Source organism: Ovis aries, chromosome 3 (genome assembly GCF_016772045.2).
Source record: "Ovis aries strain OAR_USU_Benz2616 breed Rambouillet chromosome 3, ARS-UI_Ramb_v3.0, whole genome shotgun sequence".
In the NCBI taxonomy this organism is placed as follows: Eukaryota; Metazoa; Chordata; class Mammalia; order Artiodactyla; family Bovidae; genus Ovis; species Ovis aries.
This window is the reverse complement of record NC_056056.1, coordinates 27,843,177-27,869,160: the sequence shown is the minus strand read 5'-3', so window position 1 is coordinate 27,869,160 and position 25,984 is coordinate 27,843,177. Positions and strand designations below refer to the sequence as shown.

Genomic DNA, 25,984 nt, shown 5'->3' with positions numbered 1-25,984 from the left:
CATTGTAGAGGAGACAGGGATCAAGACCATCCCCATGGAAAAGAAATGCAAAAAAGCAAAATGGCTGTCTGAGGAGGCCTTACAAATAGCTGTGAAAAGAAGAGGAGTGAAAAGCAAAGGAGAAAAGGAAAGATATATGCATCTGAATGCAGAGTTCCAAAGAATAGCAGAGAGATAAGAAAGCCTTCCTCAGCGATCAATGCAAAGAAATAGAGGAAAACAACAGAATGGGAAAGACTAGAGATCTCTTCAAGAAAATTAGAGATACCAAGGGAACATTTCATGCAAAGATGGGCTCGATAAAGGACAGAAATTGTATGGACCTAGCAGAAGCAGAAGATATTAAGAAGAGGTGGCAAGAATACACAGAATAACTGTACAATACAGATCTTCACGACCAAGATAATCATGATGATATGATCACTCATCTAGAGCCAGACATCCTGGAATGTGAAGTCAAATGGGTCTTAGAAAGCATCACTATGAACAAAGCTAGTGGAGGTGATGGAATTCCAGTGGAGCTGTTTCAGATCCTGAAAGATGATGCTGTGCAAGTGCTGCACTCCATATGCCAGCAAATTTGAAAAACTCATCAGTGGCCACAGGACTGGAAAAGGTCAGTTTTCATTCCAATTCCAAAGAAAGGCAATGCCAAAGAATGCTCAAACTACCGCACAATTGCACATATCTCATAGTAAAGTAATGCTCAAAATTCTCCAAGCCAGGCTTCAGCAGTACGTGAACCATGAACTTCCAGATGTTCAAGCTGGTTTTTGAAAAGGCAGAGGAACCAGAGATCAAATGGCCAACATCCGCTGGATCATGGGAAAAGCAAGAGAGTTCCAGGAAAACATCGATTTCTGCTTTATTAACTATGCCAAAGCCCTTGACTGTGTGGATGACAATAAACTGTGGAAAATTCTGAAAGAGATGGGAATACAGACCACCTGACCTGCCTCTTGGAAACCTATATGCAGGTCAGGAAGCAACAGTTAGAACTGGATGTGGAAAAACAGACTGGTTCCAAATAGGGAAAGGTGTACACGAAGGCTGTATATTCTCACCCTGCTTATTTAACTTATATGCAGAGTACATCATGAGAATTGCTGGGCTGGAAGAAGTAGAAGCTGGAATCAAGATTGCAGGGAGAAATATCAATAACCTCAGATATTCAGATGACACCACCCTTATGGCAGAAAGTGAAGAGGAACTAAAAAGCCTCTTGATGAAAGTGAAAGAATGAAAAAGTTGGCTTAAAGCTCAACATTCAGAAAACGAAGATCACGGCATCTGGTCCCATCACTTCATGGGAAATAGATGGGGAAACAGTGGAAACAGTGTCAGACTTTATTTTGGGGGGCTCCAAAATCACTGCAGATGGTGACTGCAGCCATGAAATTAAAAGATGATTACTCCTTGGAAGGAAATTTATAACCAATCTAGATAGCATATTGAAAAGCAGAGACATTACTTTGTCAAGAAAGGTCTGTCTAGTCAAGGCTATGGTTTTTCCTGTGGTCATGTATGGATGTGAGAATTGGACTGTGAAGAAAGCTGAGGGCTGAAGAATTGATGCTTTTGAACTGCGGTGTTGGAGAAGACTGTTGAGAGTCCCTTGGACTGCAAGGAGATCCAACCGGTCCATTCTAAAGGAGATCAGCCCTGGGTGTTCTTTGGAAGGAATGATGCTAAAGCTGAAACTCCAATACTTTGGCCACCTGATGCGAAGAGTTGACTCATTGGAAAAGACTCTGATGCTGGGAGGGATTGGGGGCAGGAGGAGAAGGGGACGACAGAGGATGAGATGGCTGGATGGCATCACTGACTTGATGGACGTGAGTTTGAGTGAACTCCAGGAGTTGGTGATGGACAGGGAGGCCTGGCATGCTGCACTTCATGGGGTCTGAAAGAGTCAGACAGAACTGAGCGACTGAACCAAACTGAAGTGATGCTGAAGCTGAAGCTCCAATATTTTGACCACCTGATGTGAAGAACTGACTCACTGGAAAAGACCCTGATGCTGGGAAAGATTGGAGGTGGGAGAAGGGGATGACAGAGGATGAGATGGTTGGATGGCATCTTGACTTGATGGACATGAGTTTGAGTAAGGTCCGGGAGTTGGTGATGAAAAGGGAAGCCTGGCATGCTGCAGTCCATGGGGTCGCAGAGACTCGGACATGACTGAGTGACTGAACTGAACTGAAGGTACACAGTGTGTGTGTGCTCAGTTGTGTCCCACTGTTTGCAACCCTATGGACTGTAGCCCACCAGGTTCCTCTGTCCATGGAGTTTTGTTCCAGGCAAGAATACTGGAGCAGGTTGCCATTTGCTACTCCAGGGTATCTCCCCAATGAAGGGATTGAACCTAGTCTCTTGCGTGTCCTTCACTGGCTGGTGAATTCTTTAGCACTGGGCTACCTGCAAGCCCCAAAGTATAAAGTACACACTAGATTATACAAATCAACAGTGGTTTCCGCATATATGGTAAAAGGTAAAGCCAGAGATGAAAAATAGGTGAGACTAAATAATTCCATGGCAGTGTCTGCCCTGTGTCTAAAATTGTGGTGGTTCTGTAACTCTTCAAATGTTCAGAAAGGACAAGAAATGAAGAAAGAAATAGGGTTGAAAAAGAATACAGAACAGTTGACCCAAATGGGAGGCTATGACTCAATGGCTATTTTATGCCAGAATAGCCAAAGCTCACATGAATTCTTTTCTTTTCATTGAAGCATAGCAATTCACAGTGTTGTGTTAGTTTCAAGTGTACACATATTATTTTTATAAGTACCTTTAGGTTGCAATAACAGCTTAAATGGGCTTCCCTGGTGGCTCAGATGGTAAAGAATTCACTGCAATGCGGGAGACCTGGGTTTGCTCCCTGGGTTGGGAAGATCCCCTGGAGAAGGGAAAACTTACCCACTCCAGTATTCTTACCTGGAGAATTCCATGGACAGAGGAGCCTGGGAGGCTACAGTCCATGGGTCGCACACCGCTTAAATAAGTTGTTTACAAGTTCTAAAACAAACAGAATTAATAAAATCTCTCCTACCCTGAAATTGCTCCAGGGGTCTCCAAACCCCAAAGGCACAAAGGAAGGCTTGCAAGGTCTGAAAAATGTGTCTGTACCTGACCTGCCTTTTGAGAGACCTATATGCAGGTCAGGAAGCAACAGTTAGAACCGGACATGGAACAACAGACTGGTTCCAAATAGGAAAAGGAGGACGTCAAGGCTGTATATTGTCACCCTATATGCAGAGTACATCATGAGAAACACTGTGGTGGAAAAAGCACAAGCTGGAATCAAGATTGCAGGGAGAAATATCAAGAACCTCAGATAAGCAGATGACACCACCCTTATGGCAGAAAGTGAAGAGGAACTAAAAAGCCTCTTGATGAAAGTGAAAGAGGAGAGTGAAAAAGTTGGCTTAAAGCTCAACATTCAGAAAACAAAGATCATGGCATCTGGTCCCATCACTTCATGGGAAATAGGGAAACAGTGGAAACAGTGTCAGACTATTTTTCTGGGCTCCAAAATCACTGCAGATGGTGACTGCAGCCATGAAATTAAAAGATGCTTACTCCTTGTAAGGAAACTTATGACCAACCTAGATAGCATATTGAAAAGCAAAGACATTACTTTGCCAACAAAGGTCCATCTAGTCACGGCTTTGGTTTTTCCTGTGGTCATGTATGGATGTGAGAGTTGGACTGTGAAGAAAGCTGAAAGCTGAAGAATTGATGCTTTTGAACTGTGGTGTTGGAGAAGACTGTTGAGAGTCCCTTGGACTGCAAGGAGATCCAACCAGTCCACTACGGAGGAGATCAGCCCTGGGTGTCCTTTGGAAGGAATGATGCTAAAGCTGAAATTCCAGTACTTTGGCCACCTGATGCGAAGAGTTGACTCACTGGAAAAACCCTGATGCTGGGAGCGATTGCGGGCAGGAGAAGGGGACAACAGAGGATGAGATGGCTGCATGGCATCACCGACTTAATGGATGTGAACTGAGTGAACTCCACGAGTTGGTGATGGACAGGGAGGCCTGGCATGCTGCAATTTATGGGGTCACAAAGAGTCGGACACGACTGAGCGACTGAAGTGAACTGACTCACCTTCGTTTGACCAATGGGCGCCAGCCTACCAAATCCTGTAAAGTACCTTTCCTTTTCACAGTGTTGGGACTTTGGGGCTTACACAACACCCTGTCCTTACGACCTTATTTGAATGGGCGCCCTTACTGAGCTGGTACTGAAACCTCAGTCGAGTTCCACCGCGACCGTCCGAGGTTGAGGCCGGTTCTCGGAGCCCATACGGATCAAGGACACCTGAGGCTACGAGACAGGGAACTAACAGTCGCCGCGCCACCCGGGTCCCTGGGCAGGAAAGCCCAGAAGCTAATCCACCAGCTCCAACCCCGCCTTGGGCCCGCGACAACAGCTCTACCAGCAACCCCGACGTCCGCGCAGGCGTCCTACGCCCGGCGATGCACGGGCGGCGCCGGAAGTGTCCCTTCGGCGCCCCGGATGCGACCGGGAGGCGGCGGTTGCCAGGGCAACGAGAGCTTCCCAGAGCCGCTGGTACTCGCGATTCGCAGCTTAGAAGGTTTCCCGTGGCGGGCTTTGACTGCTGGGGTCGTCCTCTCGGGGTCTCCAGGATGTTCTTTTACTTGAGCAAGAAAGTGAGTTTCCCAGGGTTCGCCCTCGCTCCTCCTCCGGTTTCTCAACCTGTAGGCGATTCCGGCATTCTGCCCGAGAGGCTATGCGTAGTGATCGAGGCTTCGCCATCCCTTCTTTCACCTTCCTGCGCGGTCCAGCCTCGGACTTCCCTTTGCCGGTTCCTGAGCCCGCACAGTCCTTGGCGGAGCCAGCCGCTCTCTCGCAAGATCTTTCCTATTCCTGCCCATGGTTAGGTCCTTTTGGGGGGCCCTGCAGGGCAGATCACTGTGTGCGTCCCTATCTTTCTCTACTTCACCTGTTGCTCATCAGAATCTGATTTAAACTCGTTGGATCATCACGGACCGCTGGGCAGGAGAAAAGTAATAAAAAGGTAGCCAAAGTGTGTGTGGAAAGGGAATAAGGATTGGAGGTAGAGGTTTATACCTCCTTTACCTCCCCTGCCTTTTAAAAATTCATCAGGTCACCCTCATTGTTTTTTTTTTTTTTTTTTGCAGTCACTGCTCTTCTTCTGTGGGCAGTTCTTTGTCTTTTTCCCAAATGGGCCCCGGGCAGTTAAAGGGATTATGCTTATTTTCATAACGGTTCACATTTCTGCAAGACCGTTTCTTCTGCAGCCTTCATCTCCCGTAGACTCACTACCAACCCCTTCGTGAAAAGTTGTGAGTGGCTGTGGTTGCTTTTCAGGTTGCCATGCCCAATAACGTGAAGCTGAAATGTGTATCTTGGAACAAGGACCAAGGATTCATAGCATGTGGTGGTGATGATGGATTACTGAAAGTTTTGAAATTGGAGACACAGACAGGTAAATGAATGCAAGCCCAGATGTTTGAACGTAAGGGAAAATCATTTGTTCAGAGAGATTTGCTTATAGTATTTGTCAGTATGCAATTCTAATTCTTCCAAAAGGAAAAAAAACCGCAACATTTTGGGGTGTTCTAGATTATTTTTGTAAGGAAGTTCAGAAAATATCGAATGTAAACCTCAGGTAGCTTTTGCTGAAATTATAGCTGGCAAATGAAAATGAATGAAGAATAATCCATTATATTGTCTTGTGCTATGTTGTTGATTGTGCTGTATTATTAGGAGTCTAATAAAAATGATGTGAATCACCTTTTCAATAAGGTCACAAAAATCTCACATTTTGGCAGCTTATTTACAGGCCTGTGTTGTTCTTTCTGCTTTTCAGATATGTTAATAATTATGCACTTAGTTCTCAAAAACAGAACATGGGATTAAAAAAATGGTTTAATTAAGAAGTCTCTTGTGTTTTACAGCTTGATTTCTCTTTTTCTAGTTCTGTGGAATCATAGCACACAGTTTCACATTTCTTTATTATCTAGTATTGCTCTAGGTTGGAGAGCTAAACAATCCCTGATCTATATAGGAGATCTGGATAAGGAGATTGAATTGGAACCTCGGCTCTGCCGTAAGACTTCTGAATATATTTCAGCAAGTTTCTGAATATCTTTTATTTTAGTCCAGTCTTTTGTAAAATGAGGGTTTGAACTAAGTTACATTTTGGATTTCTTACCAGCATTGCTTCTCAAGCTTTATCAGGTATAGGAATCATCTGAAGAGGTTGTTAAAATGGATTTCTGGACTTAGCCCCCGAGTAGAACTGGAATGGGGTCTGAGAATTTGCATTTGTAGTGATACTGGTGTTGCTGGTTCTCAGATCACACTTTGAGTAACACTGTTTTACAGCTTTGAAGTGATAGTTGTAAATATTATTGAGCACTTTCTATGTCTGGGGTGTTTAACCTTCACCGTCTAATTTGACCTCACAGTAATCTTGAGAGGTAGATATTTCAGATGAGGTAACTGAGGTGCTGATCAATAATAACCTGCCCAAGGTCACATGGGAAATAAGCGACACAGCTGAGATTTTAATAAAAGGAATATAAAAGAATTTTACTTCATCCAAATGGAGAACTGTAGCCAGGGAGGCAGCCTCTCAGATGATTCTGAGAAACTATTCCAAAGAAGATGGTTTTTAGCATGGTTTTATCTCCTGTCCAAACAAAGAATATCAAACAAAGCAGGGAGGGTGCATTCTTTTGAGGAATTTATTTGCTTCCTATGCAGTAAGTCAGTGTGGCTTTGGCTTCTGGGAATGGAGCCTCGTCATTGAAGGAGTACTAGCACTGATGTCCCAGGAAGGGCAACATGGATCTCTGTCTTTAGAATGGACATTCTTCACTTCTGGACAATGCACACTTTTCTTTGATGGTTAAAGCAGATATACAAGATACGTTTGATAGCCTAAGAAACAGACTGTTCTAGTTAGCATGAAGTTTAAGTTAATATATAAACCATTTTGACTTTCCCATACTGCAATACGTGAAAATTTCTTCCGTCAAAACTTAGTTTGTCTCAATTTCAAGCCTCATTTTTAACCACTACATGGAGGGCTCATGGACGGCCTAAGCAAAGAGAGAATAGTTGTTTTGATGTGCTAGATTAATTATATGAAATAAAAAGCAGATTTGGAAGGTAGAGACTTATGTACCAATTTGAGTTTGTCTTCTGTGCTTAGTAATGTAATCTCTCAATGCTTTAGCTTTCTTAACTGTCTTAAAGGAAAATAACTTTTGTCTCTGTTACATTTCTCAAATACTTATAAGTATATGCACATATGTGCATGTACATATACATATTTTTATTTTGCCTAAAATATGTAGGAAGTTTTAGTCACATTAATAAATGGATTTATTATGCTTAATATTGAAGGCTTGTCAAGAAAAAATTATTTCTTTTCCTTTTATACACTTCTGATGAAATGTGGTTAGAATATTCTTTGAACTTTGTGAGCAAGATGAAAAATAGATTCTTGAATGGCTTGGAATATGGAGTTAATTATTTGTTTTAAAATTTAATAATGAGTGTAAATCATGTTGAAAGAGAGAAATATGAGAAATATGGCTGGATGAGTCTTAAAATGTCAGTCTATTGTATCACAACTATTATTATTAAATATGATAGTAATAAAGTTAATATTACTCCAGTAATCATCACCAGATATTGATTGCTGAGTACATTTGAAGCACTGTGATATGCTAAAGATGTGGGGTTGTAAGCGCCATTTTGGTGGTTGGCTACAGAATAGCTAAATAATTATCATTCTTCCATATAGTATAACAGTCCTCTACATCAGTAAAATACCTACTATAGCATTATTTTAATGGCTGTTTAGTATTCCATTTTGTTGATATAATGATTTAATATATCCATTTCTAGTGTTGGATATTTAGATGTATCCACATAACTTGTTTCCAACAATATCTTGGTATCTAAATATATTTGCTAAAGATGTTTCTTTACATGAACCTTAAATTACTTTCTAGTATACAGTTCTATAAGTGGAATTTACTGGATCAAAGGTCATGTAGATTTATAAAGGCCCTTCATATGTTTAGCTAGTTTACCTTCTAGAAGGCTTGCATTGCTTTGCATTCCCTGTAGTGGTATTCCCAGTTTTTACTCTCTTGCTTTAGAAGGAAAGGAACTGTTAGAACCGATAGAGCCAGTGTTTGTCCCCAGCTTTTTACCTCAGGTTAAGATGGGGAGGTGGGTAGTGTTCTCTCACAGGCCACCTTGCACAGGTTTTGCTGGAGCCCACCTCCTCTCACCTTCTCAGGGCCTTTTTTCCTTTTTTAGTCTCTCTCTCTCTCCTTTGAGTATCAGTCTGCTTTCTCCCTCTTTTTCTCTCCCTTGCCAGCCACTTTCATGTTACAAATCTAATGGGCGGCTTTTTGTTTTTTGGTCCTTATGCACATTTGACTGGTTCTTGAACTGTTATTTTTTCATGACAAAGAGAGAATTGCAACATTTTAAATTATTGTTATAGTTATACATATTGCTATCCCCTCCTTTATTTGCTTATAAGTTCTCAGTCTCTTTTACCAGATTCTCCTCTAACTTGAAATTCCTGAGAACTTGCTTCTGGGCTCTTTTCATTTCACATTCTCTTTAGACTTATTCTTTCATTCCCATGGCTTTAAATGCCCTCTGTGGAATGACGATTCCTAAATATATCTCTCCAGCCCAGTCCTGATTTATCAGACTTGGACATCTCAAGAATCTTTCACAGGCATCTCACACTGAACTCTTGACCTTCTCCCGTATATCTTTTCTCAGTTGTCTCCGTTTCAGTAAATATCTTAAATTTCACCCATTTGCTCAAGCTAGAAGCCCACTTCTTCCCCTCTTAACATCACCTTCATCAACAACCCTATGCTTCTGTCTCCAGATGATCAAATCCATCCTTTCCCTTTGTCCCCTTCCGCCTCTTTAGTCCCATCCACTATCATCTCTCACCTCAGCTGGGTGAGAATCAGCTTCATGGTTTCTTGCCTCTTTCTTGTGTGATCTTAAAAACAAAACCAAAAAGAACCAGGTCATATCATTTCCTTTTTAACAGTCTTTAAAGGGACGCCAGCCTGGGCCAGAGCTGCTTGTGGTGGAATTTGAGGAGAAGGGCCCTGACTGGAGATGGCATCTCTTGCTTTTCTTGCCACTGCTGCAGATGGCGCAGTCTACTCATCTTCATGAGAGGAAATATTGCCGGAAAACAGGCATTTGAGTCAGAGAAGAAGTGTTCCAAGACCATCCAACCCACCTGTGTAGCCATCTGCACAGCCCTCCAGGAACTGCAGGCAGTGGGAGTATCAGCTTTCTGATGTGCCCATGCAGTGAGATTGACACTCGAAGCTTCCTGCCTTTGTTCTAGGGATGTTCATAATCCAGACCAACTCCATACTTAAAGAATGTGCTGCGAACCCAGGCTCCAGAAACAGCAGGTCAGGGGCCCATAGCTGTACGCATGGATGTGTGCATAGTCACTTGTAGCCAGTCGTGCAAAGAAGCCAGGCTGCTGAGTGATCCTGCCCGGGAGTCTGTAGAGCCTATAGCAGCTCCTTCTCGGAATCCCACCATCTCTTCAAGTGTTGCAGAAATGTCTTCTTCACATTTCGATCCTGCTTGTCAAACTCACCGTGCAACACATAATGCGAATTTCTCTTGCATTTGGGCTGCTGACCACTTTCATGAATGCAAAATGTGAAAACTGATGTTTATGAAAGTCAGCCAGGTTTCCTAAGATGAAAGTGCTCAGAGACTCAGTGTGCTTGGTTCCTCGTGTTCTGAGCAGGGTCTCCTGTTTCCTCTGTTATCTCTCATTCTCAGTGACTTTATTACTGTTAACCTTTGTAAATCCTTTGGATCTTTTGAGCTTGTGGGAGATACTTTGAATGGTTGGAATTGCTGATTTCATTCCGAAATTTCCCTTCATGGGTTTCAAATGCCTTCTTTTATTGGTGCTTCCTTTCATCATGCCTTTCAAATCCAAGGGTTATTGATGCTTTGAGAAGAATTCTGTCAGTATTAACAGATGCTTGTTCCCATGCCAGTTTGCTTTGCTTATTGGCTGTAGGGAGTTTAGTAATGTAACTTAGTGGAGTCTTGAAATCTTGGTGGCTTTACTTGACCTCACTGAAAACTTCTGAGTTTTTTTCTTTTGGATATCTGAGCTTTCAGATAGATTTTACAGATATTTTCTGCATAATAAAGTTCTGGAGTTACTGCTAGCAAAAGACAATGTTCAGATGTGGAAGCTACTTGTTTACCGTGTAAAGGAGAATTTAAAAAACATATTCTCATGTGTGTCAAAATATGTTTTGTGAAGAGGCTACACTTCATGGTTTAACAAATAGAAAACATGCATGTGATGCAGAATTTTGAATTCAGACCATGGAAGTCAATGGAAGGATGGAACTGCTTCTTTAAACTTTCAAATGTGCTAGGTCCTGCAAACACTTAGAATCACGTATCACTAATTTTGCTTGATTATAGTGACCATGACTATAGGCATTAGAATGGATTTTCAGTGCTATAAGTTAAGAAATATGTTTTTATGAGATGTTTTTTAGAACTGGAATAAGGCTTAAGTGTGTAGGTACATTTTTAAAGCGATTCAATGAGTAAGAGAACCCACGGTTAAAAAAACAAGGTTCAATCTAATGTGTATGTCAACAACATTTATTCTATCCTAATTGTTTGAGAAATGATTGTGATGTTATATATGTGTATTCTTGTTCATGCTACCAAGACAGTAACTGGATAGTTAGAACCAATGGTTTTAGAGGAACTCAGATATTTTTTTCCTCTGAGATTGTTTTCAGAAAAAAGAATATATTTCATAGTAATTTTAAGATACATGTTATCTGAAAGGAGAATTTTCTTCAGCATCAACTTATAAAAAATCCCACTCACAAATTGTTAAGATTTTCATAAATTAGTATTTTTAAATGAATGTTTCAAATGGTGTATTTTACATGTGACTATCAGATTTTCTGGGAGAAGGAAATGGCAACCCACTGCAGTATTCTTGCCTGGAAGACTCCATGGATGGAGGAGCCTGGTTGACTGCAGTCTATGGGGTTGCCAAGAGTCAGACATGACTGAGCGACTTCACTTTCTTTCTTTGTATAGCTCCTTTTGGAGGAGGAAATGGCAACTCACTCCAGTGTTCTTGCCTGGAGAATCCTATAGACGGAAGGGCCTGATGGGCTACAGTCTATGCGGTTGCAAAGAATCGGACATGGCTAAGCAACTAACACACACGTGCGCGCGCGCGTGTGTGTCAGATTTTCTAAGTGAAGATTCATTTACTGAGAAGACATTTTATATTACTATATTCTTCTCTGTAGTATGATTAGTAATCCAACAGAAAAAGTCACTTCAAATAATAAACAGCCTTTAAAGGCTTACATTGAACTTTGGATAACATAAAAACTTTTCATTGCTTCTTGCAAAGACTACAATTTTTTTCCTATGCCTATCACTTCTGCCTCATCTTATGCCATTTTCCACTTATTAACCATATAGGCCTTCTTTCAGTTTGCTAAAGGCTCTAAAATTCTACCCAGGGGTTATTGCATTTGCTGCATCCTAGCCTGAAATACTTTCCCCCTTTCCGTAACTGGCTTGGCTTTTTCCAGTTTGTCCCTTGGTCTCAGCTTAGATACCATTTCATCAGAGCTCCTTCCCTGGTTCTCCCTCCCTCCAATCTAAATGAACTCCCCGTCTGTTTCCTGTCTCTTATTGTGCTTTTACTTTTCCCACTTTATAATTTTATATATGGTAGTGGTTTAGTTGCTAAGTTGTGTCTGACTCTTGCAAACCCATGGACTGTAGCTTGCCAGCTCCTGTGTCCATGGCTAGAATACAGAAGGCTAGAATACAGAAGTGGGTTGCCATTTCCTTCTCCAGAGAATCTTCCTGACCCAGGAATCGAACCCCAGTCTCCTGCATTGTAGGTAGATTCTTCACCAACTGAGCTACAAAGGAAGCCCAATTTTATATATATGCATATATATTTATGTGGGTGTGTGAGTGTCTATTTAATATCTGTTCCCCTCAGTAGACTGTAAGCTTTCTAGGGGGAAAGACCTTTTTTTCCTCATTTTGTATTCAGAACCTTCCTCAGTGTGTAGCAGAGTGTAGACATTCAATAAATGTTTGTTGAATGAATGAATGAATATAAGATTCTGCAAAATCTAATAAAAATTAGTTTCCCAAATCTTTGCTTTTTGATCTCACTTTTGCTTTAGAGTTTTCAATCTAAAATCATAAATACTTCTTTTTTGTTGTCTTTGGGAAGGAATAAGTAGCAATAATAATTACTAATTATATTTAATATGCTAAATAAACTTTTCTTTTATACATTTTGCTTTATTTCACCAGAATAATATCTTGCAAGGGGGTACGTGTTTATCCATATTTCTACCATGGGAAAAATAGGTCAGAATAAGGCATTCTTTAAAAAATTATTCTAATATTATTTAGGAATAGGAAAAAAAGCAGGAAATATAAAAATCTTATAATCTGTCACTTTTATATATTTGCCATAGTATGTTTTGTTTTTGTTTTTTCAGATGATACCAAATTGAGGGGTCTTGCAGCCCCTAGTAACCTTTCTATGAATCAGGCTCTCGAAGGTCATAGTGGTGAGTCATGTAAAATTTTAAATCATATTTGAATAGTATTTTTAGGTATTTAGAACCACTTGTGTGTGTATGCTTAGTCGCTCAGCCATGTCTGACTCTTTGTGGCCCCATGGATTGGAGCCTGTCAGGTTCCTCTGTCCATGCAATTTTTTAGGCAGGAATACTAGAGTGGTGCCATTTTCTTCACCGGGGAATCTTCCCGACCTCGGGATCCAACCAGAGTCTCCTGGAGCCAAGGGGTCCAGTCCACATTGCAGGTTGTTTCTTTACCCGCTGAGCCATCGGGGAAGCCTTGGAAATGACTTGTGTGTGTGTGCTAAGTTGCTTCAGTTGTGTGTGACTCTTTGCAACCCCAGGACTGTAGCCCACCAGGCTCCTCTGTCTATGGGATTCTCCAAGCAAGAGTACTGTAGTGGGTTGCCATGCCCTTCTCCAAGAAATTACTTCCTTAATGCAAAAATGTCATTGTTTAAATGATGGTCTTATTGAAAGTAATCACTTCTGTTTAGCCATGGCCTAGAGTCATTTAACAACTTCCACATGATTAAATAGCATCTTCAATAGGTATGAAAAAAGTAGCTATTATTTTATATATTAAAAATACTATCTGTCTATGGATAGGATGCCCTCCTTTTTAAGAGTCTGTTTTATGGTCCCAGATTAATGTAGACTGAAGAGACATAACACCTGAATGTACTGGATGATGCTAGACTGGATCTTGAAATGAGGAAAACAGCTATCTACCATGGACATTATTTGGACATTTGATAAAACTTAAATGTGGACCGTGGGTTGGAGATAATAGTGTATGTGTTAAAATTTCTAATTTGTAAAACGGTTTTGAAAGAGAATGCCCTTGTTCTTAGGAAATATACAATAAAGTATTCAGGGATTGAAAAACTGAAAAAACACATTTGTTCACATAACCCAGAGGTTTAAGATATGCTCAAGAGTGTGTTACTAATAGAATAGAAAACAAGGTGTGGTTGCAGGGGGAGAGATTCAGAGACATTGCTTTGACAAATACCTCTCCCTCAAAAGAAAAAAAACAAGGACTTAGCATGATGTCCTTTGGGCATCATAGTCCTTGGGAGTCAGGCAAATTGGGTAAATCTTACTTACATTTGTATCTGTCATCAGATCTATGGCAGCTCTTTTAGCTGATCCTAATTGGTCCCTTAGCTGGCATAAAATAGGAATAAACATGAAAATTAGTATTAGGCATTGTTGTAGAAACAAGTGATAATAGTAACTGTGTTCTATGAACATTTTTGAGTAATTTTAGACTGGTTAATTGCCCAGAAATGGTACTGATTTTAACATGCTCTCGGCATTTATTATAAAAATATAAATTTGAAATTAATCATAGCTTCTTTTTGGTTTTTTTTTTTTTTTTTAGTTTCTAAACTGTTTTTATAAATTTTTAGGTTCTGTTCAAATTGTAACATGGAATGAACAATATCAGAAGTTGACTACCAGTGACCAAAATGGGCTTATCATTGTTTGGATGTTATATAAAGGTATATTAAGACACCTTATTTAATCTTCCACAGATTGGAGTTTGGATCACAGTAGTTGAACGGAGAAATAACATCTTTGAAATAGACCCTTTTTAACCAGCAGTAGGAGTTCACGGGGGTGATATTTCCAAATTTATGGATTCCTACTTTTCCCTTAACCTTATTTCTTTTGAACTGTGACCGTGCATTAAGAAAGTGAATTATGTGACTGTTGGTTATCTTCAAACTGAGCTTAGATTCTTGGCAGAATAGTTTCTGCTTGAGATAGCTCTTTTTTTCAAGTTTCCAATAAGAATTCATTTCTCTGTGGTCAGTGACTGAAGTTAGTTTAGTAGATAAAAACACATTTATGAAGAAGTCAAAAGCAATAATTCATTTCCTTTAATGAGTCAGTTAGCTTCATTTTCCTTCATGGATATAGATTTTTATCTCAGCTCTGACTGCTGGCTCCACATTGGTGCCTTTTGCTCAGAGTTAAAAGAGTCAGAGAAAGATTAATTTAGGTGTATCACTGTTACCAGAAAAATAACTCATAATACATGTTCTCTTGAGGCCTGTAGGCATCATCTTTGAATGAAAAGGGTACCTTAGCTCATGTGTATGGTTTTAAAATGCTTAGGGTATATACCTTTAAAAAATTCTTAATTCAAATATGCTGTAGTACACAAACTCATCTATTTTTTTAATTATTTTTTTTAATTAAAAAATTTTTATTTTTACTTTATTTTACTGTACAATACTGTATTGGTTTTGCCATACATTGACATGAATCCACCACGGGTGTACATGCGTTCCCAAACATGAACCCCCTCCCACCTCCCTCTCCATAACATCTCTCTGGGTCATCCCCGTGCACCAGCCCCAAGCACGCTGTATCCTGCATCGGACATAGACTGGCGATTCGTTTCTTACATGATAGTATTTTGAAGTTTATGTCTGTGTATGTATGTGTGGGGAGTAGAATGTGAAAGTACATGAGATTAGAGTGGGTCCTCTCTGAGCCTCAGTCTCGATGGGTAATACCCTGTTCTGACTGGTTTTTCCATGTTACTTAATTACTTGCTTGGCTTTAGGCCAGAACTGTATGTATGGGAATGTAATAAAGCCTTTTAAAGAAAAAAAAAGAAAACAAAATAGCCTTATGATATGCTTCACATTTGATTATACCTTGAGACAAGTCACATCTCACTTCAACCCCATGTAAATAAATACAAGAACATTTTTGTCACTCAGGTTAAGTGATGTGATATCACTGATGTGATGTGAACTTAAAATTTTTTTCAGTCTTCTAGTTTTTACATAATATGCTTACATTTAACATGCCTACAATTAATCATTGGAGAGTTTGGGTATACTTATGCGGTAATTGTGGTTATTCTGTTTTTTCCTTGCTTATTATCTGAGGTGCACTCAAGTGGGAAAAACCAGTCTTTGAGAAAAATCACTCATTTTGGCCCTTTGTAAGCAAATGAAGTTTTATTTATTTATTTATTTTTGAAGTTTTATTTTTTAATTGATAGAAAAAAGAGAAAAAGGATAGGCACTTATTGTGTTTTCTTTGATCATCTTTGAAGCAATTATTAGTAAAGGCATGAGTTATTTTTTTCATCTCGTTCTGTTGGATTTGAAGATTTTGTAGTTTAATGTCTTAGGTTGTGGAAAACTTTGCAGTTATTTGTCCCATCGTCTATTTTATGGAAAGTTTCCAACTCTGAAGTACCATTTATCAGATGTGAAAGTTTTGACTTGCCATTTGTTTTCCTTTGTGAATACAGGCTCTTGGTATGAGGAGATGATCAACAACAGAAATAAGTCAGTGGTTCGAAGCATGAGCTGGAATGCTGATGGACAGAAGATCTGCATCGTATACGAGGATGGGGCTGTGATAGTTGGTTCAGTGGATGGTAATGCATTTTGCACCCAGAGCTAAGGTCAAGATTTAGCTGAAGTTTTGATATTTAGAGGTTTAAATGTTATCATATGTTAGCATTCTTACAGAAAAGTAAATATGAAAAGAGAAAATAGTTGCTGTACAATTTGATGACATTTAAGAATCACTGATTTTAAGTCTTACTGTTTAGTCAGTAAGTCGTGTCTGACTCTTTTGTGACCTCATGGACTGTAGCTCACCAGGCTCCTCTGTCCATGGGATTTCCCAGGCAAGAATACTGGAGTAGGTTGCCATTTCCTTCTCCAGGGGATCTTCCTGACTCAGGGACTGAACCTGTGTCTCCTGCATTGGCAGTCAGACGGACTAGATCAGAGAAAGGTAGAGGGATTCACTTTAGATTGGTGTCTTGTTGGGGACATACCTCTGCCTTTGTATTAGGAGGCAAAGCAGAAAGAGAGTAAGTGTGGATTCACTTGTGTTCTGAATGTTTGGAAGTAGGAATGGGTTTTTTTTTTTTTTGAAAGCTTTTATTTTCTTTCCAAAGTAAAAGGTGAATTCTTCTGCTAATTGGGAGTAAGGTCCTGAGTCAGAATTTAGAAGAGAAGGGAGAGAGTTGGAAACAGCTGCTATTTCAAATGCTTAGTAGGGTGTTTGGCACATAGTAGGTGCTCAGTAAGGATCTAATGACTGAATAAATGCTGTGAAGAATGTGAGAGCCCTTTAGGGAAACAAAGATTTCTAGAGCAGTTGTTAGAGAATCGTGACCTTGAAATTTTAATGAAATAATTATGTTTTATGTTTGCTTTAGGGAATCGCATTTGGGGAAAAGACCTGAAGGGTGTGCAGTTATGCCATGTAGCATGGTCTGCAGATAGTAAAGCCCTACTTTTTGGAATGGCCAATGGAGAGATACACATTTATGATAATCAAGGGAATTTTATGGTACGCATATATATACTTTTATGTTTACAACTTTGTATGCTTATTTTGTATATCATTTTAATATGTATACACACATTTATTTATTATGATAATTTGTGTAATCAAGATAGTCTTTAATTCAGGGTTTTTTTTTTTTTCCTGAATTTGTTTTATTGAGAAAACATTCTGTGTTGCTTCAAGGTAAATTAGTGCTTTTAGTTCTGATTTTCTGGCAGCCGGAAAGGACAAAACTGCAGTGTGTTGAAACTGAGGAATGATGGGTAGGATGATGTGAAGTTAACCTTTGTGTCTTCTGGTATCCAAAGCTGAAGTTTACATGAGATACCAAAGATATTTTTGTAGCAAGGTATTAAAGCTTGTCGAAAGGATGGCAGGCTTATACAGTAAGGGACAAAAATCAGGTCCTGGAAAGAAAGCAAAATAGAATAGGCTAGGATAGAATCTCAAGGAAAGCTCAGGCTTTGTGAGATCTAGCTATGGCAGATCTCTGACCTTACTTATGGGGTGATTTGTTTTTAGTCAGGGTCAAGACATCACATGAATCCACTCAGTGGAAGTGATAATAACCAATATCTACATATTTCTATTTGCTGTTTGACACTTTGCTATTTTCAAAGCACTTTTGTATACCTTTGATCATTTGAGTCTCATAAAACTCTATGAACTTTTTTAAACTTTTTTTTTTAATCCTCATTTTACAAATTGGGAAAACTGAAACTCAGGTGAAGTGATTTGCCCATGGTTGGTGAATCAGTAAGGAGCTTGCATTCAAAACCAGATTTTCACATTTCAGTGTGCCTTCTATAATAATACTCTATTCACACTAATCAAACTACTGTTTTCAAATATAAAATACTAGCTCACTGATTTTATTTAGGTGAAAATGAAGCTGAATTGTTTAGTGAATGTCACTGGAGCAGTCAGCATTGCTGGAATTCACTGGTACCACGGCACAGAGGGTTACGTGGAGCCAGATTGCCCCTGTCTCGCCATCTGTTTTGACAATGGGAGATGCCAAATAATGAGACATGAGAATGACCAAAGTATGTAATTTTTCTTTTTTTTTAAATGTGGAGAATTAAAAAAATATTTTAAAAAATTGTTCTTAAGATTATAAAAAGTTCTCTTGGCTAAATATTCTACCATAATTCCTTTTGTTTTGGACTAGATCCTGTTTTAATTGATACTGGCATGTATGTAGTAAGTATCCAGTGGAACCATGCTGGCAGCGTCTTAGCAGTGGCAGGCTCCCAGAAGGCCATCACTCAGGATAAAGATGTAAACACTGTGCAGTTTTATACTCCATTTGGTGAGGTAAATGTCTCATTAAAGATTTTCTCTTTCTTTCTTTCCACTTAAATATCCAGTGAATAAGGTGGGGGAAGAAAGAGTGGAGGAAGGGTCACTTTTTTTTGAAAGGGACATGTTAAATAAAAATGATCAACTATCAGGTATATTTCTTTGATTAATATCCTCATAAGTCTTCATTTTATCATGGAATTTATGTTATAATCTTTACATTTAGAAAACCAGATGTTTCATGTAAGAAATCACTGGGGAATAGTTATTGAGAATATTTTCTCTGTAATACGCATATGCATCTTTTTCACAGGTGGTTTTTGAGTTGTTTTTAGTGTAATTTAGTTGTTTCAGATTAATTTTAGGGGGTTTTAACATGATATATTAAATGTGGATAGGTATTAAATATACATAGCAGTCTGTCCTCCCAAACTTCTGTTTCAATTTGCTGTGAAATAATTGCTTATTTTAAGAAAATCTATCTTAAGAATGACTCTTAGGTGCTATTACATTAAAAATAAATACATTAAAAAAATAAATACTATCCTTCTCAGTATTACTATTAATATAATTCTCAAAGAGAGTTTTCTTAAAGCATTAGTAAATATCAAATAGGAGAATTAATATGTTGTACATTTTAAATTATTGAGAAAGTGAAAACTTAGTAACTAATATTAAGAAGTTTTTACCTACTTTATTTTCTAACCATAGCCTATATTCGGTTTCTTTTGGATATCCTGTTGGTTTTTATAAATTCACCACAGACTTCAATAATTTCTTTTTTTGGCTATACCAAAGTCTGTACCAGTTGTTTTTACTATGTTAGTATTTTTTTTCTGTATTTTAATAATTTCTGTCAGGGTGAACAGTGGTGTCAGATGATGCTGAAAGTTACCTAGTAGAATGTTCTCTAGAGTGTAGGTGGTCTCTGTTCATTATCAGCTAATAATATTTCTGGTAGATGCTAAAAGCTAAGGAAAAACAAAAGCGTAATTCTCAAGATTCCTAAATAATTAAAAATCTGAATTCTAGTTATCTCATTATTTATAGCCTTCTTTTAAATTCACATTCTTTGCTGGTTATTTCCATCTGTTGCCATTGGCTTATTTATCACTGTATTATTCAGCTTATTGTTGTTAGTTCAGTCTTCTCTAGGTAACATGCATTCAAAGGCGCATATGCTTTATCTTGCAAATCACCGTGTTATGTGTTAAATTAAAAACTGTAAGTGGCTTTTGGTATAGTTGTAATTAAAAATATCTAGCCTAGTCCTCGGGGTATTTGGTCACTTAATATTTTTTGAATAAGTGAATATATGAGGTATTTATTTTTGGATCTGTGTTATTGGGAAGAACTTGGAAGGAACTTAGCTAGAGATGTCAACTTAAGGAAAACCTCAGGGAAGAGTTCACTTTTGATTCTGAGAGCTAGGATCTTTTGGTCTTTTCAGTGTGGTCTTAGCTATGGGAGGGGATGACAGAGCGTGGGGTTTGTCGTCTGGCCTGGCTTTGGCTTTGAACTCTGTTTCTACGGTGCTGTTACACTCAGAGAAGTTACTTAACCTCTAAGACTCAGCTAACTTATTTCCTCAAGACTCTACTGTAAACATTAAAGGAGGTAGCAGTGGGAAAATGCCTACCGCAGTGCTGCGTGAGTGCTCCTAAAAGTCAGTTGTTCGTCCTTGCTGCTGCCATCCCCTGCCATGTCGGCAGAATGAGATGGCAGTCTTCTTCTCACAGTGTGGGTGTCAGTACCGAGAGTCATGTTGTGAGAGCCTGTTTATTTCCTCCGGCTTCATATAGGCAGCAGGACAGACAGAGTGCACCCTCCTAGGTTAAAACAACCCCCCCCCCCCAACCCATTGGATGCCATGGCAAAATGGAGTTTAATATCTTAAATTTGATTTTAGAGCATATCTGCTGAAGAACGAGGGATACCAGTATAATTTATGAAAATTCTGGGGAGTATACTGTTTTGTGAAATACACATAGATTAAAAATGTTTTCTTTCTATGGCTACATTAAAAAGATCTTTGTATTCATTTGCTAATTTAACCTTTAAATATACTGTCAGTATACAAAGAAATTCATTTGATTATATTATACATTTATTTGCTTGATAGATTTTTTTTATTTTTTTGCACTTGTTTACCAAAGAATCTATTAAGGGATAGGGAAATAAAAGTGAATATGAGCAAGTTAGTGCTGCCAAGTACCTCACTGTCTAAATTCTCTGGAACCACAGAGGGAGGCAAGAAGGCAGGAAGTAATATTTAAGATGTATCTTAAAGGGTGAATAGGAGCACTCCAGGAGGACAAGGAATAGTTGGATGGGGGAGTCTTAAGGGAAAGGATTTCAGGCAGAAGAGAGATTATATGGGCCAAGGGAATGGAGGCACAGTAGTTCCCTCATGAGGAGAACATGGTAACTATGGTTAACTTGTAGGGTATTGCGCCACAGAGTTTTGGGCAGATGGGGGAAAGGCATTGAATACGATTCCAGAGAGTGTGATGGGGGTAGCTACTGATTTTGAAAAATTATTAAACATTTTTAAAAGCAGACTAGGATATGATTGTATTGGTGTTCCAGAATGATAGTCATGGTAGCAGGGATTGAATTGGAAGGGTGGGAATGAAAGAAGAGACAAAAGGTAAATTGTAGTTAGGAAGCTACTAGATAGTTCACTCAAGAAAGAAGGCAGTTGTGATGAAGAAAAGGAGTGAAAGCAAAAGGCTGGGCATCTGGTTGGCTGTTGAGGGTGGGTGGAGGCTGAATAAGAGGCAGGACTTAAGGTCTGAGTTTACTACTCCAATATTTCATTGCATCTAAGAAGCACAATTCTTTCCAACCCTAAATTGGGATGCATCTTAAAATCAAAGTTGTCCTATTTTAACTTGCAGCACTGTGTTTTTTTTTTTCCTAAGTTGGACATAAAAATAAAGATGCATATTTAAATCTCTGGCATCTTAGATTTGATGAAATTTGATACTGAATTCTTTGGCTATAGTTTGTTAATTTCTTCTATCATACATTTGTTTTTCATTATAAAAATGGAAGGAAAATGATTTGAAGTATGTAACAACCTTTCATAAAATAATTTTTATACTGCTTTTGGTCTTTGTGAAGTGATAGGTGGTATTTTATTTAATTGTGATACTTAAGTTAAATATAATTTTTTTTTCAGCATCTGGGTACTTTGAAGGTTCCTGGAAAGCATATGTCTGCACTATCTTGGGAAGGAGGTGGACTGAAAATTGCACTGACTGTTGATTCTTTCATATATTTTGCAAATATTCGACCTGATTATAAGGTGAGTATTAAGAGCAGTTGTAAAAAAAAAGATGTTTTTTATTATATAATTTTATTATGGTTGAAAGTATAGTCTCTATATTTTGTATATATTCATAGCCACTTTGTTTTAGAAAGCAGCTGAAAGGAGGCTTTTCAGTGTGAACAGCGTAGAATTTGTAAACTAGTAAGCTTTTCTGAAATACTGTATATAAAGAGTACTAAGAGTGTCAGTGTGCCCCCCGAAACAGCAGTAAAGACAATGTTAATAATGTTGACACTGAATATCAGTTTATCCAAACTTATGTATAAATTTGTCAGGAGAGGGAAAGCTCTAATTTCTGTAATCAATACACATATGATATGGAAATCAAAACCCAAACAGTTTTCAGCTAAAAGAGTTGTAACTGACTACCCCGAGGAGGAAATTAGGCAGAGGGGGTCCTGCATTTTGTTTTGTGTTAAATAAACCATGCAGAATTATTTGACTATAAACTGTGTGCATATGCTACTCTGATAAAAAACAAATATAAAAAATGTGGATGAGAGAAAAACGGCAAAGCAATTGTCTTTGAGTTTTGGCTTCAGGACTTGGAATTGAACTTCAGAAGGGATCACTCTTGCTGTTGTCCCCCACACGGCTATTATTGACTATTGAAAAATCTGAAACTTTCACCAATGAAGCTTAAATCTTACAAATTAAAATGAGGAAAGTTAAGCCCAATTTATTTTTGCAGTGCTTTTTTTTAAAAAAAAACAAAAAACTGTGTTTATTACTTTTTAGATTTGTTATTTTAGGGAGAAGAGATATGAAGCTGCATATTCCGTCCCTGTCTTTTCTATTTCTAAAGGATTCCTTTTGTCAGCACTGATAAAACACATACCTGCAATATTTCTAGAGGAAGAAAATATAATAGTGTGGCTTTCCCAACATTAATTGCTATTTCTCTCATCCTTTCTCTTCCCTCCCACTTCCCTCATTCTGTTCCCTCCTTCTTCCTTCCTTTCTTCCTAGTGGGGTTATTGCTCAAACACCGTAGTTTATGCTTATACCAGACGTGATCGTCCAGAGTACTGTGTTACCTTTTGGGATACAAAAAACAATGACAAATATGTTAAGTATGTGAAGAGTCTCATTTCTATTACTACCTGTGGAGACTTCTGCATTTTGGCAACAAAAGCTGACGAAAATCACCCTCAGGTAGGTGTTCCTTGATATCTTAAAACTTAGATGGGTTTATCTACTTGGCTGAATTGGGCTCTAGTTATCTATCTTCTCAAGCATAGCCTTTCTGCTGGCTACAGAAAGTGTTGGGTCTATTGGCCAGGTCTGTCTAGACCTCTGTTTGGAGAGTTCTGTGGCTCCATTGGTTCTCTGTCCCCTGATTTTTTTCTCTGATCAGTTAATCCATTGGCAGTTTATACTGACTGGTACTGAAGCTTTTTGTCTATGAAATATGTTAAAAATGCCACAGTCCTTTTCCAATTTAAAATTCCATAAGTAAAAATGAAAAACCAGATGTCTAGTACAAAGGCTCAAGAAATTATGTAACAGTGGCCATTTATAACAATTTGAGTAGTTTTGACATTCAGAAATGTACTTTTATGTGGAGTTATATTGCTTTAAAAGTCAATGTCTCATAACATAAAATATATAATATAAATAATGCCCTTTTAAAAAGTCTGCTAGCCATTTAAATATTTGCAGAAGTATGCACATTTTTCAGAAAAGGACTACCAGTGTCTTTGATAAATTATTTTATCCCACTAAAAAGCATAGAATTTTTAGTTGAAAGCAGCCATTTGAACAGTTACACTTGGCTCTGTTCTCTCCTGAAACTCACTGAAACAAAGGGAAAGGTATTTTTTAAAAAGCCACAAGCCTTCAGGGACCAGAAAGGGTGAGGAAACAGCAATATAATTTTGGAGTTTAGAGAGTAGGGGGATTAGTGGTAATTACCTTAGCAGACCCAGGAAAGTGGAATCCTCTCTCCACCAGTGGAGAAAGGAAAAAAGCAACCAGTTTGTATCACAGAATCCCAGAGACATGGGACTTGATGGTGGTACCTGGTAGGAGAAAGAGAGTATGCAGGAGAGTACTTTGGGGGGAAATGAAAAGGGTGTATAAAGAAGCAGATTTCTAGAGTCCCTCCCTCTCTGAGCCTCTGAACAGCTGCCCTTTTCACTCCCAGGGAGACTGGTTTGCTCTCCAGAGAGGACACAAAAAGTCTCTGCACCGAGAGGCACTAAGCATAGGGAGGAGTAGAGGGACTCTTGCTGAAAAGAAGGCAGTTAAATGAATCCTGCCCCAATCTTCTGTTCCCGCTTGGTTGCAGAACAGATTTCATGGGATCAGGAATCATACTAGCATTTGACTTGTCAACTTAAAATACCTTGGAGAATTGCTTTCAAAATTCTGAAGGGAAAATGTTTTCCCACCTTGAATTCCATACCTTACGTAAACAATTCATTAAATACAAGGGTGGAATAAAGACATTTTTAGATGCACGATATCACCAACAATTTACCTTCTGAGCTTCCTTAACTTCAGAAGGGACTTCAGGATATGGTTCATCAAAATGAAAAACCAGGAAAGAGGAAGAAACAAGGTCACCTGGCGACCGTGGTGAGGAGTGGTACCTGCTGACAGTTTTGCACGTGCTGAGAGAGTGGATCACCAAAGGAGAGCAGGCCACGCGGCTCCAGAAGAAATTCAAGATGAAATTAATACAATCTTTAATGTGGTTGAGCTCCTGAGGGGAGACATACGCAACTGGGAGATAACGGGGGACTTGAGTTAGTATTAAATACAGAGAACACTAAGCAAAGAGAAAAAAATAAAGGCAATTATCCACAACAGGGAAAGCAAAATTTGCTTGAGAGGAAAATAAATCATGTACCGACTCAGCGTGAATAGCATTTATGGAGTCAAAATAATGTAGTCACTGATAAAAAAAATTAAAGTTGTTTAAAAATTGAACTGTAATACCAGTGTAAGCCCTAAGTTCTGATATAACAAAGTGATAGTGGAAAGATGGAGGGGTGAGAATGTGAGGTGGGAGGCTGGGCAAGAAGGGTGAAGAGGGTCGCATGCTTAGTTTTTCCGGTGGGTAGTGGTGCATGATGTTGCAAGTTGAAACAAAATGAAGCAAGAAGCAGCACTGTAAACACGTCACTTACACTTGTGGAGGTAAATATCGAAAGAGTGAATTACAGGAGCTGAAAGTAATTACTCTTGGCAGCAAGAAATGGGAAGTTGGGAGGATTTTGTAAGAAGTCTCATTCGGTTCTTTAAACTATGAGCTGAGCATGTGAATGATAAGCATGTAAAGCACTTGTATCTTGTGGCAGTAAGTAAGCAGTGGAAGAGTAAATCATGGTATTTTACCATTTAGTTTATGAAATTAAACAAGTTTTGAGACACTGAGAAAAGAAAACATCTGTGCATAAATAGAACATTGAGAATGGGCTTGTTTGAAAATATTATTCTAATCAGAAAAACATCTGTGTAAAATAGTATTCTTAGTACTAGATATGGAGAAGATGACTAACAGCAAAAAATGAAATTATCATTATCTTATGTAAAGTATACATGATGCTTGATTATTTTTCCTAATAGGAATCATTGATAATTATTTGTGTATATGTTAATCATTAGCATTTTAAGTTATTTTCGGTGGGTTGGATAATGTTTTTTTTTCCTGAATTAACTGAATTTTTCTGAATTTCTCATGTCATTTATATATTGCTTCAAAGGAGGAGAACGAGATGGAAACATTTGGTGCAATGGTAACAAATTAAGTTAGCCTTTATATTAGCTGGTTATAGGATAAAAATGAGTTTTGAAGTTATAGCTGATCAGCAATTTTAGAAATATAAATAATGAAATGCAGTCAGTATACTTGTGTTTCTTAAATGGTCTCTTAAAAACTAGTGTTCCACTATATGTAGAAATCAGCCTTAGTTTAATTTTAGCTTATATTTCTTTACTTTGTGCTGTAGATTATCTTTGCTATTCTTTGTATTTAATTTTTATCAATTCTTTCTATGTTAGTGATACTTGAAAAAGAGAGAAACATGGTTTGTTAAGCATTATTTCTTTTATTGTGCATAAGCAGGGGTTTTGATACTTTCTGTTTTCTTTGTTCACAGTTTGTTCTAGTTCTGTGTAATTCTATTGGCACACCTCTGGATCCCAAATACATTGATCTTGGTAAGGAAATGTTAATGTTTACTCCATCTTTATTCAAGTCATATTTGTAAACTAATTTTAAAATGTAACAGTGGTATTATTAACTAGGGTGTTATTCTCTAAAACAAGGATGAGCATACTTCCTAGTGTGCTTGGTTCAGGTTCGGTACCA

The 25,984-nt window shown here is 38.4% G+C and overlaps 1 protein-coding gene and 1 pseudogene across 8 annotated transcripts in view; both read left to right on the top strand.

Moving 5' to 3' along the window:
* Positions 1-4,529: 4,529 nt before the first annotated feature.
* WDR35 (WD repeat domain 35) overlaps positions 4,530-25,984 on the top strand; it is a 52,511-nt gene continuing 31,056 nt past the window's right edge. For 2 of the 8 annotated variants that reach the window (XM_042245829.1, XM_042245828.1), the window contains exons 1-12: positions 4,530-4,676; positions 5,359-5,476; positions 12,609-12,680; positions 14,108-14,200; positions 15,976-16,104; positions 16,900-17,033; positions 17,911-18,076; positions 18,202-18,347; positions 21,517-21,642; positions 22,636-22,821; positions 25,377-25,409; positions 25,773-25,833. In XM_042245829.1, coding sequence (XP_042101763.1) covers positions 4,653-4,676; positions 5,359-5,476; positions 12,609-12,680; positions 14,108-14,200; positions 15,976-16,104; positions 16,900-17,033; positions 17,911-18,076; positions 18,202-18,347; positions 21,517-21,642; positions 22,636-22,821; positions 25,377-25,409; positions 25,773-25,833 — 1,288 coding nt within the window. In that variant the 5' untranslated portion in view covers positions 4,530-4,652. Of the gene's footprint in view, positions 4,677-5,358; positions 5,477-12,608; positions 12,681-13,339; positions 13,487-14,107; positions 14,201-15,975; positions 16,105-16,899; positions 17,034-17,910; positions 18,077-18,201; positions 18,348-21,516; positions 21,643-22,635; positions 22,822-25,376; positions 25,410-25,772; positions 25,834-25,984 lie in introns of those variants that run through there. The other 6 variants (XM_060411848.1, XM_004005706.5, XM_060411850.1 and 3 more) reach the window with 4 other exon arrangements.
* Positions 9,497-10,533, top strand: LOC114114102 (E3 ubiquitin-protein ligase RNFT1-like; annotated as a pseudogene).